The sequence below is a fragment of the Amyelois transitella genome, chromosome 3 (assembly GCF_032362555.1).
Source record: "Amyelois transitella isolate CPQ chromosome 3, ilAmyTran1.1, whole genome shotgun sequence".
Lineage (NCBI taxonomy): Eukaryota > Metazoa > Arthropoda > Insecta > Lepidoptera > Pyralidae > Amyelois > Amyelois transitella.
Window position 1 is genome coordinate 3905461 of NC_083506.1, and position 10802 is coordinate 3916262.

Below are 10802 nucleotides of genomic sequence, written 5' to 3' on the forward strand. Positions count from 1 at the left end.
GGTCGAGGTCGTCATTCAGGGTATTGATGACAGGAATCAATGTTTGACATAATCGCATAGAAGTGTGATCTAAAAGAGATTGTAGCTTGACAGAAGCACTAGTTTCAGTTACGGTAATGTCATGAGGGTAACATAGCTTTTTAGCAGCCTGAACTAATTTATATGAAGGGAATTTTTCCGGAGCTCTTCGTCGAATCACATTGTACGCCTCACGGGAAAGCTTTGCTTCTATCATATCAGATAAAGCATCTTCAGCTGACACTAACTCTTGCGGCTTCAAGGATTTCTGATAAGCTTCTTTATAAGCCTTGGCTTGTTCTGGATGTTTAGAAATATCTTTAATAACTTTTGAAGCTTGCACTTGACCTTCAGATCTTAAACTCATACAAGCAGCATAAACTAATTCTTTGGATGTCATTGATTCACGCAACTGCTTGGTTTTAGCACGTTTGCTGTTATCCGAAGAATTCTCAAAAGAGGTAACGGGTCGGCCGCGTTTAAGTGTGGACTTACTTAGTGCGTGGAAAAGAAATTGATGTCTCAAGCCATTCTTTGTTATTAATACTAAATTTGTTTTCAGTTCTACTCGCTTTTGCCCATCTTGATTTGTATTGAGACTTGAAAGCACTCAATTTCTTTTTCATATACTCGAAGTCACAACCAATTCGTTTTTCAAGCTCTTTAATTAAATGCATGTATCGTTGTTCTAAACTATTCTCCCCAGAACTATTCATTATGCTTATAAGTTCTTTTCTTGTAATAAATAACAATTTATTAGACGTTCCTGAAAGAAAATAAATAGTTCTAAATGCGAAAGTCAAATATGATAAAAAATGTTTTCTGTGAGTCATGAACTAAAAATTGACATACTTCGTATAGTGGCAAAAAGTGGCAAAATTTGAAACTTATTTCTAAAAACCTATAAAGTAAAGAATATTTTCGTATAACAACCATAGCTTAATATTGCTTTGAACTCAAACAAAACATCGAATGTTTATAAAATTTCTCGTAATCTATATATATAAAACTCTTCCGTTACTGAGTGACTGACTGACAGACAACGCACAGTCGAAACTACTGGTCGTAGACAGCTGAAATTTGGAATGTAGGTTCCTTGGGATATGTAGGGGAGCACTAAGAAAGGATTTTTGGAAATTCAACCCCCAAGGGGGGGAAAAGGGGTAAAAACGTTTCTATGAAAAATCTTATTCCTTGGGTTTATAAACTTGAAACTTGGCATGAACACGTACATAGGCAAGTAAATATGTTTGACATTATAAGTTTTTTCAAACTACCCTCCATACGTGATTTAGGGGGTGCGATTGGGTGACTGATTTATTAACGCACAGCCGAAACCGCTCGGTATAGGAGTCTGAGATTTTGAACAGAGGTTCCTTTAGTAACATAAGTGAGCACTAAGAAGGGATTTTTGAAATGTCAACCCCCAAGGGGGGGAAACGGGATAAACTGAGCCGGGGCTGCGGGAAAGTTCTAACGAGATACCGTGGCCCCGGAACGCAAAGGGCAACTGAAGGAACGAGGTGGGTTTTAGTCAGTAAAAGTCTGACACTCCCTTCCGTTCCACCCAGAGCGGGAGAGGTCATTTGATGATTTCCCATCCTTAAAAAAAGACTTTGTATGACAACTTTCAGTCGTCTCTTTAACATACATAATAACATACATAAATGTACATACATGCATAACATTTATAACATCACGCCTTTAAATCCCTATTTTGTGTTAACACTACCCATACAAACAGCTAAAAGGAAACAAGTGAAGAGACGAAATTTGTCCGCATCCATTTTCACCTAAATTCTTAACGTTAATGAGATTTACTTTTTATTATCAGGTCAACCTAATAGCCTCACATGTACGTATAACTTCGTAAGAATTTTCTTTCAACTCCTAACCGTTGAGGAGTTGTACCTTCCATCATCAGCTCATTCACATGGGATGATGACTATCAGACGCAAATACTTAAACAGATCTATGAAATTGTCAAAAACGTAATTGCCTGTAAATTTGAGGTTTGCCCTTGATTTCCCTGGAATACCATCATCAGATCCTGACTAGGTAACAACGGGACCAACTTGAAAGTATACTCTACCGAACAAAAAAAGAATCACGTAAATCGGTCCATAAATCTCGGCGTAATCGGTATGCATAAATAAAACACCCGAATTTTATTTTCTATTAACTATCACGAGTTGTCTCGATGCTCGATAGATGGCGTTGGCATCGAGATAGATCGCGCTATGGTTTCGTTACCGTCATTTAGCTAGGTAGCGTAAAATATTCTAATTTATCGTGTAATTTTAGCAGCGCCCCTAGCGGACATACGCGAAACTACATAATACACACTACAAATATTTTGATTTGAAATTATTATTCGTACATACATACATACATAAACTCACGCCTCTTTCCCGGAGGGGTAGGCAGATTATTATTCGTTTGATTCATTAACTTTTAACTTGACTTATTTAACTTATTTTACTCTCTATTTCAGTTAATTTTTGATTTGTTGATTAGATTTGATATTTTTGATAGTATATTTAGTTAGTGTTGGATAAGTTTTATAGTGTGAGTTGATTTTTAAAAAAATATTCTTCATTTTTTATTCATTTCTTTGTTACTTTATTAGTCTTAGTTAATTTCCATAGATATAGTTTTAGTTAAAAAATTTCTAATTAAAATGGTTCAAGAAATTTTGTTTGTTAATGGGAATTATATTCCTCATGCTGTGGTAGATAATCATCCCTGAGTAACACAGGCTATATTTAATTCCAGTTGTAACAAGATTTCAGCCTGTGGAAGAAAAAGCCCTGTCGAGATCATTAAAAAACGCTATATATAACCGAATTACACGTGGGCGAAGCCGCGGGCGGAAAGCTAGTTCGATTATAAAACTTTATTTATCTCGGCTACTAGGAAGTATTTACGCAATGAAAAAAAAAGAATGACTAAATCACTGTTACATACCTGAGGATGAAGGTTCCATGTCTAAATAACACCAAAAATAATTCAATTTAGTGAGAAATCGCACTTAATTGCACGTAAATTACGAGCGCTAAATATCTTATCGACAATATACGGATGTTTACTTCTCTTTTATAACAAACTAAGTTCGTAATGAGACGTTTCAATACTGTCGATTGATACCTCGGTTAGTTATCTTAATAAGTGATATAATAAGGGTACTCTGTAATCACTTTATTTTATTGAAATATCGGTACAGTTTGAGGGTAGCGGCCCCACTGTGCGCCGCGTCACGAACATGAGCGAGGGCAGCTCATGCTCCTTACAACGAAGCGGTAGGCGATGGCACCGTGTGGTTTAAGTGGGTTCAAGCCCCACATAACCGTAGTCCGGCTTCCCGTACCCGGCCGGCAAGACGAAGGTCTTTCCACGCGTAAAAAAAAGCTTAGGTTAGGTTAATAATTATGTTAGTACTTGAAATGGACTTAGCACGAACTTTTTCATTCTTTATTTCACTAGATTTAAATGAGTGAAATGATATATCACTAGATTGAAATAGTATTTTGTCATATCACTAATATTTTTTTAAGTAAGAAGATGTATTAAATATTCATCATCTTCCGAGATTTCGTGGTATACCTAGGGATTTCGTGAAATCTCTGATATCCTCATTTCTCTGCGACAGATATATACCGATATTTTTTTCCCTTTTCCGCATCCGTATATGTCACTGTCAAACAAACAGTTAAATTGACACCATTACATTTTCAGAATTGACATTGACACACAAACAAACAACCGCGAGAAATCACTGTAATTTCATAATAATAACTGTGATAATTCCATCTCCGCACAAATTTCATTTAGCATGCTTAAATTTCACTCTGTAGGTACTTACTACAAAATATAAAAGATCTTCAAAAAACTTGTGTTGAAAAGTATTAGAGGGTATTTTATTCTTTTTATGTTTTGTAATTTGCATGATTCAATAGGTATGCGATGAGTTCATACTCTGCTATTAATCTGAATCATCTTTCTAAAAAAATCTGTAGGTAATTAGTCATATAAAGTAAAAAGAATCTTCAAGGTAAAGTGAAAATAACCGATAATGGGTGATTTTATTGGTAAGTTAATTATGCAGTTAAAATAGTTACGTAGGCGGAGACTACGTTTTCTTTCATGCCCCTATCCCTGTACTCTTGTTCTTTTTTGTTGTTTGTTGCTTGTTCTATGGTTCAAATTCAAATTCAAACTTTTATTTGCATAATATGAGTACAACAAGGTCTTAAATATAATGTATAACAGATCTTCATATTTACCCTTTCGGGTGTTGCAAACATTTTTATGTATTAGTAGACATACAAACTTATACATAAAGGTACCTACTTAGTAATCCACTTTCAGATATGTCTTCAGTTTAAGGAACTCTTGATCTGGCAAATGTTTCATTTACTTTTTTATTTTGTTTTTCAGAGCTGAGCACATTGTCACAAGACAGATTAGGCTTTTACAAGCTCTCCTCTGGTGGTCTTAAAGTTGATATTAAAGGCCATAGTGCCGTCATTGGTTTGAAAAAAGAACTGGATCCTCCTAGTAATGAAAATGAGGATTGTGAATATGACTATATGGTACTTTTATGAACAACATACAAAATTTGCTGTTTCAAATATTTGAAAGATATTAAATTCTGATGATTATAATTTTACTTATTTTTAGGATGTTTTGCTATTGCTTAAAAATCTGCTATCATTATAGGATAGTTGTAGTTTATGGCAAAAGTTAACATTCTACTTGTATTTCAGATAGTGCTGGGACACGATCAAAGATCCTGGATCAAACGGCCACATAAAGATTTTGTTGTAAAAGATACACCAAACCTTTTGACTCAGGAGGAATTCAGAAGTTTCTGGATCCTATGGAATACTGAAATGATCAGCGTGGGTAGAATTGGTGAAAGTGAACCATTTATCATATACAAAAATTTAGAGATTCAAATTAACTATGTAACATTTAGTGGGAAAGATGGAGTAAGGCATGTCAATTGGAGAATTGAATGTAAGACAGATGTTTTATATTGTAATAGTTTATAGTAGTTATTGTGCAGGGAGTCCTGTTAAAGTGCAAATTAATTTCTGAAAAATGTAACCTCTGTTACTCCTGAATCAAAAGTCTGTCACAATGGGAAATATCATCCTTATCTTTCTAATTGTTATTTAATTATCCTGTTACCTTCTTCATACTCCATACTACATGGAGATATGCAAAATTTCATGGAATTGGTTCATCATTTTGATGTGTCTATAAATTGATCAAAGCAGTTCCATCTTTAAGTCATCGGGCTAAATGTGGCCTTTAAGTCTAGTAATTACTTGCACTGTCTACCACAGATGGGACTAAGATGAACATGTGAAGACTACATATAACAACATGTATGTATTAATGTACAGGAACGTAATAATTCCAATATAACATTTTAGTGCCACCAGAATTTCCAAAACTGAAACAGAAATCTATCATTGGAGGGGAACCAACATGGGTAGCTGCTGGTGGTCAACTCCCACCGGGAGCAATCATTGGTGGCTATGAAAACGGTGCTCTCTACATTATAAGAGCCACACATCGAAATGCATTGACCCCTGGGAAATTTGTCCCATCGGAAGGTGTAGCCTACGTTTCTTGGGGTTCAGATGCTCATGAAAAAGAAGATTTTGAGGTTGGTTGCTCTTATATGCAGTTTCTGAAGTTGAATTCCATGCAAAGCATAACGGGCTCTGCCTAAAAATATTCATCCCATCGGTCAAAGTCGGAGCAAGGGGTTTATTTTCGGTTGCAATTTGCAGAAAGACCACGCATCTGGTATATAATATGCCTGTTCTGTAATATCTATAATTTCTTATTACAGGTTTTAGTTGGATACAACTTTACTTGGGTTCCCACATCTAGAGGCCAGATCCCAGTCGGGGCCGTCGTCGGTGGACATACAGAATCTCATGAAAGAGAAAAGCTGTATGTTGGTTGTGTAAGACATGGTGATCACATTATCCCTGGAAAGGTGCAGCCGTCCCATAGGGTATGCTATGTGGCATATAAGGGCAAAGAGATTGCTCATCCCAATTACGAAATCCTAGTTTCAACTCAAAAGAACAACAGATGCTCTAACAGTATATACTATCGTAGTGAGTTCAGTACAATAGAAGTTGGCATTCCAAGATTAGATAGTGATGAAGAATAACTGCAATGTTGAGTGATAAAAGATTTATTTGAATTTGTACTTACAATTCAGCTTTGCAAACAAGTCCAAACCCTTAAAGTCCTAAAGGAATGTTACAATATGCTGTATTAAAATAACATAATGTTGAGTTTAGTAAGTGTAATCAGTTTAATTTTATTAAGTTTGTTTGTTTAAATTTCTAAAATACTGTTGGATTGCTACTTTTAATAAATTATATATTTCCTATGAAATGTTTTATTATTTTCTAGGGATCACTATATTATTGGGCTCAACCATTGTGGTTAAATAATAGTACCTGAGTTACCGAATTACGTAACTAAAAAAACATAAAAACCCAACAAAAAACGATATAGGTGAAAAATTAAACTGTACGTTGCCAGTTGCCAGACAAATCGGCTTAAATGCCAAATCGCTCGCCAACTAAGCCATCTCGAGGAAGAATGCGAAGATTGGCCATGTCGAAATTATGGATCTGTAACGACCATATTATATGAGAAAATGTTTTGGGTAGGTATATAACAAATTTTCCCAGACGTGGGAACCAGGACTCAGCTAAATTGATTATTTGTGCCGTGTGTTCCCGGCACCAATAGAAAGAAAATAGGACCACTCCATCTCTTTCCCATGGATGTCATAAAAGACGACTACTACAAGAGATAGGCTTATAAACTTGGAATCCTCATTTTTAGAGCTGGGCTAGCAACTTTTCACTTCTTGAATTTCAATTCCATCATAAAGCATACAATCTGAATGTGGCATATCAGTCTTTACCAGACTGTTCGCTCTGTCTACCCCGCGAGGGATCTTCTTCTTCTTCTTCTTCTTCTAACGTTATAACGTTGCTGATGATTTTAGTTAACAGTAAAAGGTATCGATTGTATCGTTACCACTAGTTTTCGTTGATTTAATGACGGATTCTCCGTGAACACTTTTAATCGCGTCGCGTAATGTACAGTTGCGTTGCGGCAGACACAGTTGAGGTACCTATATTTTATAAAACAACAGATTCTCATTTATTTCACATAATGGTAACAATAGTTAAAACGCTATTGGTACCGTCATTTAAAAAAATATTTGGTATTGCTATTCTTTACATACATACATAAAAATCACGCCTCTTTCCCGGGGGGGGGTAGGCAGAGACTACCTCTTTCCACTTGCCACGATCTCTGCATACTTGCTTCGCTTCATCCACATTCATAACTCTCTTCATGCAAACTCGGCGGTTTCGGGTACTTTTGACCTGCCCCTTTATCAGGACGTCCTTAATTGCTATTCTTTACCTTAATTGGTAATGACATTGACTTGACATATAAAGTAAAACTTTAAAATCATTATACTTAATATGACGTTATAAGATTAAATTACAGATATCACGCCTATAATGGTATCAGTCATTACTTTTTGTGAATAACGTTATTTACCATTGCTTTTAATTTTAATTTGGTAACGTTAACAAGCCCTGATTGGAAGGTCGATTCTTGGCTAAAGTTGAATGTTTGACGTTCTTACGTCACTTTTTATGACACTTCTTCACAACTTCTTCATATACCGATTTCTGTTATAATTTAATTTCTTTCCGAGAAAATTTAATTAAAATTTACTATGGGGGACATTGTTGGTAAGTGGTACGGATTATAAGGAATAGTACCAATCAATCATACTGCCGAAAACCTACCGGCAGGTCTTCTGGCAGTGTTTGTTTTCATTTTTTAATCTCACAATTAATTGGTGTGACATGTTCAAATTTTTTTAGAACTAACGACCCTTCCTCGAGAACAAAAGGTGTTCTACAAAGTTCCAACAGGCGGCCTTAAGTTTGCAGTTAAAGGGGCAAATAATGCTGCCATTGGGATACATTCTAAAAAAGAATCTAAGAGTGTAAATTTCTGGGTAAGTATGGTATTAATTTGATAGTTGTAATTATTATGTATTTATGGATATGTGGCAGGTAATTTACATAGTGTAATATTGAAAGAAAGAATCAATGATATCATGAAACCAGAGTAATTATAATTAAAAAGGAGTTTTAGTGACATGGCAAGTGACAGCCTACTTAAAGTGTGGGATAAAGTGTATAAGAGGAAAAACTTTACCTATACCTACTATACTTCAATGCCCAAAAAATTGGCTCTTATGTTTATCTAGTTATGTTCTGTCTACTATAATAATAGGAATGTAGATGTCTTCGTGTTCCCTCTGGCATTAGTCCCCAATAAATCCATACCTTTTTGGAGAGGAGCCTTAGATGCGCTTTTATGACCATGAACCTGGTGCAGGTTTCCTAATGATATTTTGCCTTGTCATTAGAGCATCGGTTAGCAATATAGATACTGTAGGAACACTGAATGTATGTAAGTACCCATACTAACTACTCCATTGAATATCGGTTAAACCACATTAAAACATTCCAGCTCAGTAGAAAACTTCACCCCAAATTTCGTTCAAAACCTAGTAATAATAAGGAATTATTATTAGGAAGGTTCATCCATTTGTCAACTTTTATTAGATAAAAAAGTAACTAGGTATGTACCTACTACTTTCTTAATGATGGTTTAAAATTAGATCTTCTCATACATACAATGTCTATATCTATATCCCTTGCGGGGTAAACACAGCCAACAGTCTTGAATGGACTGAAAGTTTAATGATAGAATTGAGATTCAAATAGTGACATGTTGCTAGCCCATTACCTAAAAAGTCGCCTTTTACGACATCCATGGGAAAGAGATGGAGTGGTCCTATTCTTTTTTTATTGGTGCCGGGAACCACATGGCACATATTCTCAGTTGAGACATTTATTTATTCTTAGGTGGTGCTAGGGCGAAGGCAATGCACCTGGCTCAGATCTACTTCTGGATCTTGTAAGGCACATACACCGAACATCTTAAGCCCAGCTGAATACAGAAGTTTTTGGATATCATGGAGTAATTTAGCTGTCAGTATTGGTAGGGAAGGGGAAAAAGAGCCTATCCTTACAATTCCAGAAAAACACAGTAGAGATCTTTGTTATGTAACATTTTTCGTAAACTCTAGGGGATTCAGCCCCGTGCATTGGAAATTTGAATGTGAGTTATTTTCTAAGCTATCTATAAGTACTTATAATTAATTTGCAGTATGCAAGCAGGATCAATTCTGTATGTGTATGCCACAAATCTACCAGTTGGATTACAATGAAACTTATAAGTGTCTAGAGCCAATTTAGCAGTACTTCATAGAATGAAAGGAAAAATAGACTATTGCAGTGGTGACTATTGCATTTGCAATAAACAACATAGTGCACAAGCGAAGCCTCTGGCAAAAACTTAGTGAGCATAATATACCTCTCAACATACTATACAGTATGTTGAGATGTCTCATGTTATACAGCATTATTTATTGAGCAATGGTTATATAAGAGGTGCATGAGAGCATTAATAATTATTGATGTTTAAAACAAATAAAATAAAATGTTATTTTCAGTGGCTCCTGAAATTCCAAGGCCTATAGAGAAACGCATAGATGGTGGAACAGTTAGGTGGGTACGTTCAGAAAACCAGGTACCATGGAATGCAATCATTGGTGGCTATGAGCATGAAACTCTCTACATAATACGGGCCCTACATAGAGGCTCCCTTGCAGTAGGAAAATTTGTACCATCAAAACGTGTGGGCTACATTCCTTGGGGTTCTGAATCACACGAAAAAAGAGGTGCTGAACTTGAAGTGAGTAGAATATATATTAAATAGCATAGTGTATATTTTTTTGTAATAGCCTGTTTTGTGAACCTCTGCTTGGCAAAGGCCTCCACTTTTTCCCTCCACAAGCCTCTATCTAAAAAATAGTTTGTCAGAAAATTATTAACCTTCAAATGCAAAATTTAAAACTACATATTCTATTTTTCAGTTTTTGGTTGGTTATGACTGCCATTGGGTACCGACAAGTGGAAGTGAAATTCCCGTGGGAGCTGTTGTTGGAGGATACACAGAGCACCAACCTGGTGAAAATATTTACGTCGCCCGCGCTTATTGCAGAACTCACCTCATACCTGGAAAGGTTCATAGGATGTATGGACAGTGCTACACGCCTTATGAAAACAAAGAATTTGGACATTCAAACTATGAGGTCCTAGTATCACCAGAAATCAATCAGCGAAGTATGAAAATAGTATTCACTGATCACATATCAATTGATACACCCACTGGGTCTGACGTGGGAGAATCTGATGAGGATGGAATTGTCGAAGAATATGATGATTATTATAACTTGTGACCAGAATTTCCATTGTAGCATTATTAAAATTAATGTTTTAGAAAACTAGTCAATCCTGGAAAATAACTACAGTGCGCTTGTATCAAAACAAATTAAATAAATTAATAAATTCTGTTAATTACTTATAAATTTTAATAAATAAAATACTTATCACTAAAGGTGGTTACTCATTTATGGCCTATTTTCTATTCCATGAAGAATTGTACTAATCACAGGAGCTACAGCTACTCATGTGCTATATCATGTAAAGGCCATGTCTTTATCAGGAGCTATCGGAGAGAAGCGATTAGATAGAGAAAATAATTATAGGTATCCTTACCTTATCGAAATGTATTAT

General features: G+C 35.5%; 2 protein-coding genes across 3 annotated transcripts; both read left to right on the plus strand.

Moving 5' to 3' along the window:
* Positions 1–3765: 3765 nt before the first annotated feature.
* On the plus strand, positions 3766–6444 carry LOC106133478 (uncharacterized). 2 transcript variants are annotated; one of them, XM_013333209.2, is made up of 5 exons: positions 3766–4106; positions 4456–4610; positions 4785–5037; positions 5460–5695; positions 5885–6444. In XM_013333209.2, the coding sequence occupies exons 1-5, from the start codon at positions 4091–4093 to the stop codon at positions 6212–6214; spliced, it is 990 nt and encodes a 329-aa protein (XP_013188663.1). In that variant the 5' UTR covers positions 3766–4090; the 3' UTR covers positions 6215–6444. The 2 variants fall into 2 exon arrangements, with proteins under 2 accessions (XP_013188663.1, XP_013188665.1); XM_013333211.2 differs by having other exon boundaries at positions 3776–3868.
* A 1122-nt stretch (positions 6445–7566) lies between these two features.
* Positions 7567–10623, plus strand: LOC106133473 (uncharacterized). Its single transcript, XM_013333205.2, has 5 exons — positions 7567–7835; positions 7971–8107; positions 9027–9282; positions 9677–9918; positions 10100–10623. Exons 1-5 carry the CDS (start codon positions 7820–7822, stop codon positions 10463–10465), a joined length of 1017 nt encoding a protein of 338 aa, XP_013188659.2. The 5' UTR covers positions 7567–7819; the 3' UTR covers positions 10466–10623.
* Positions 10624–10802: the final 179 nt, after the last annotated feature.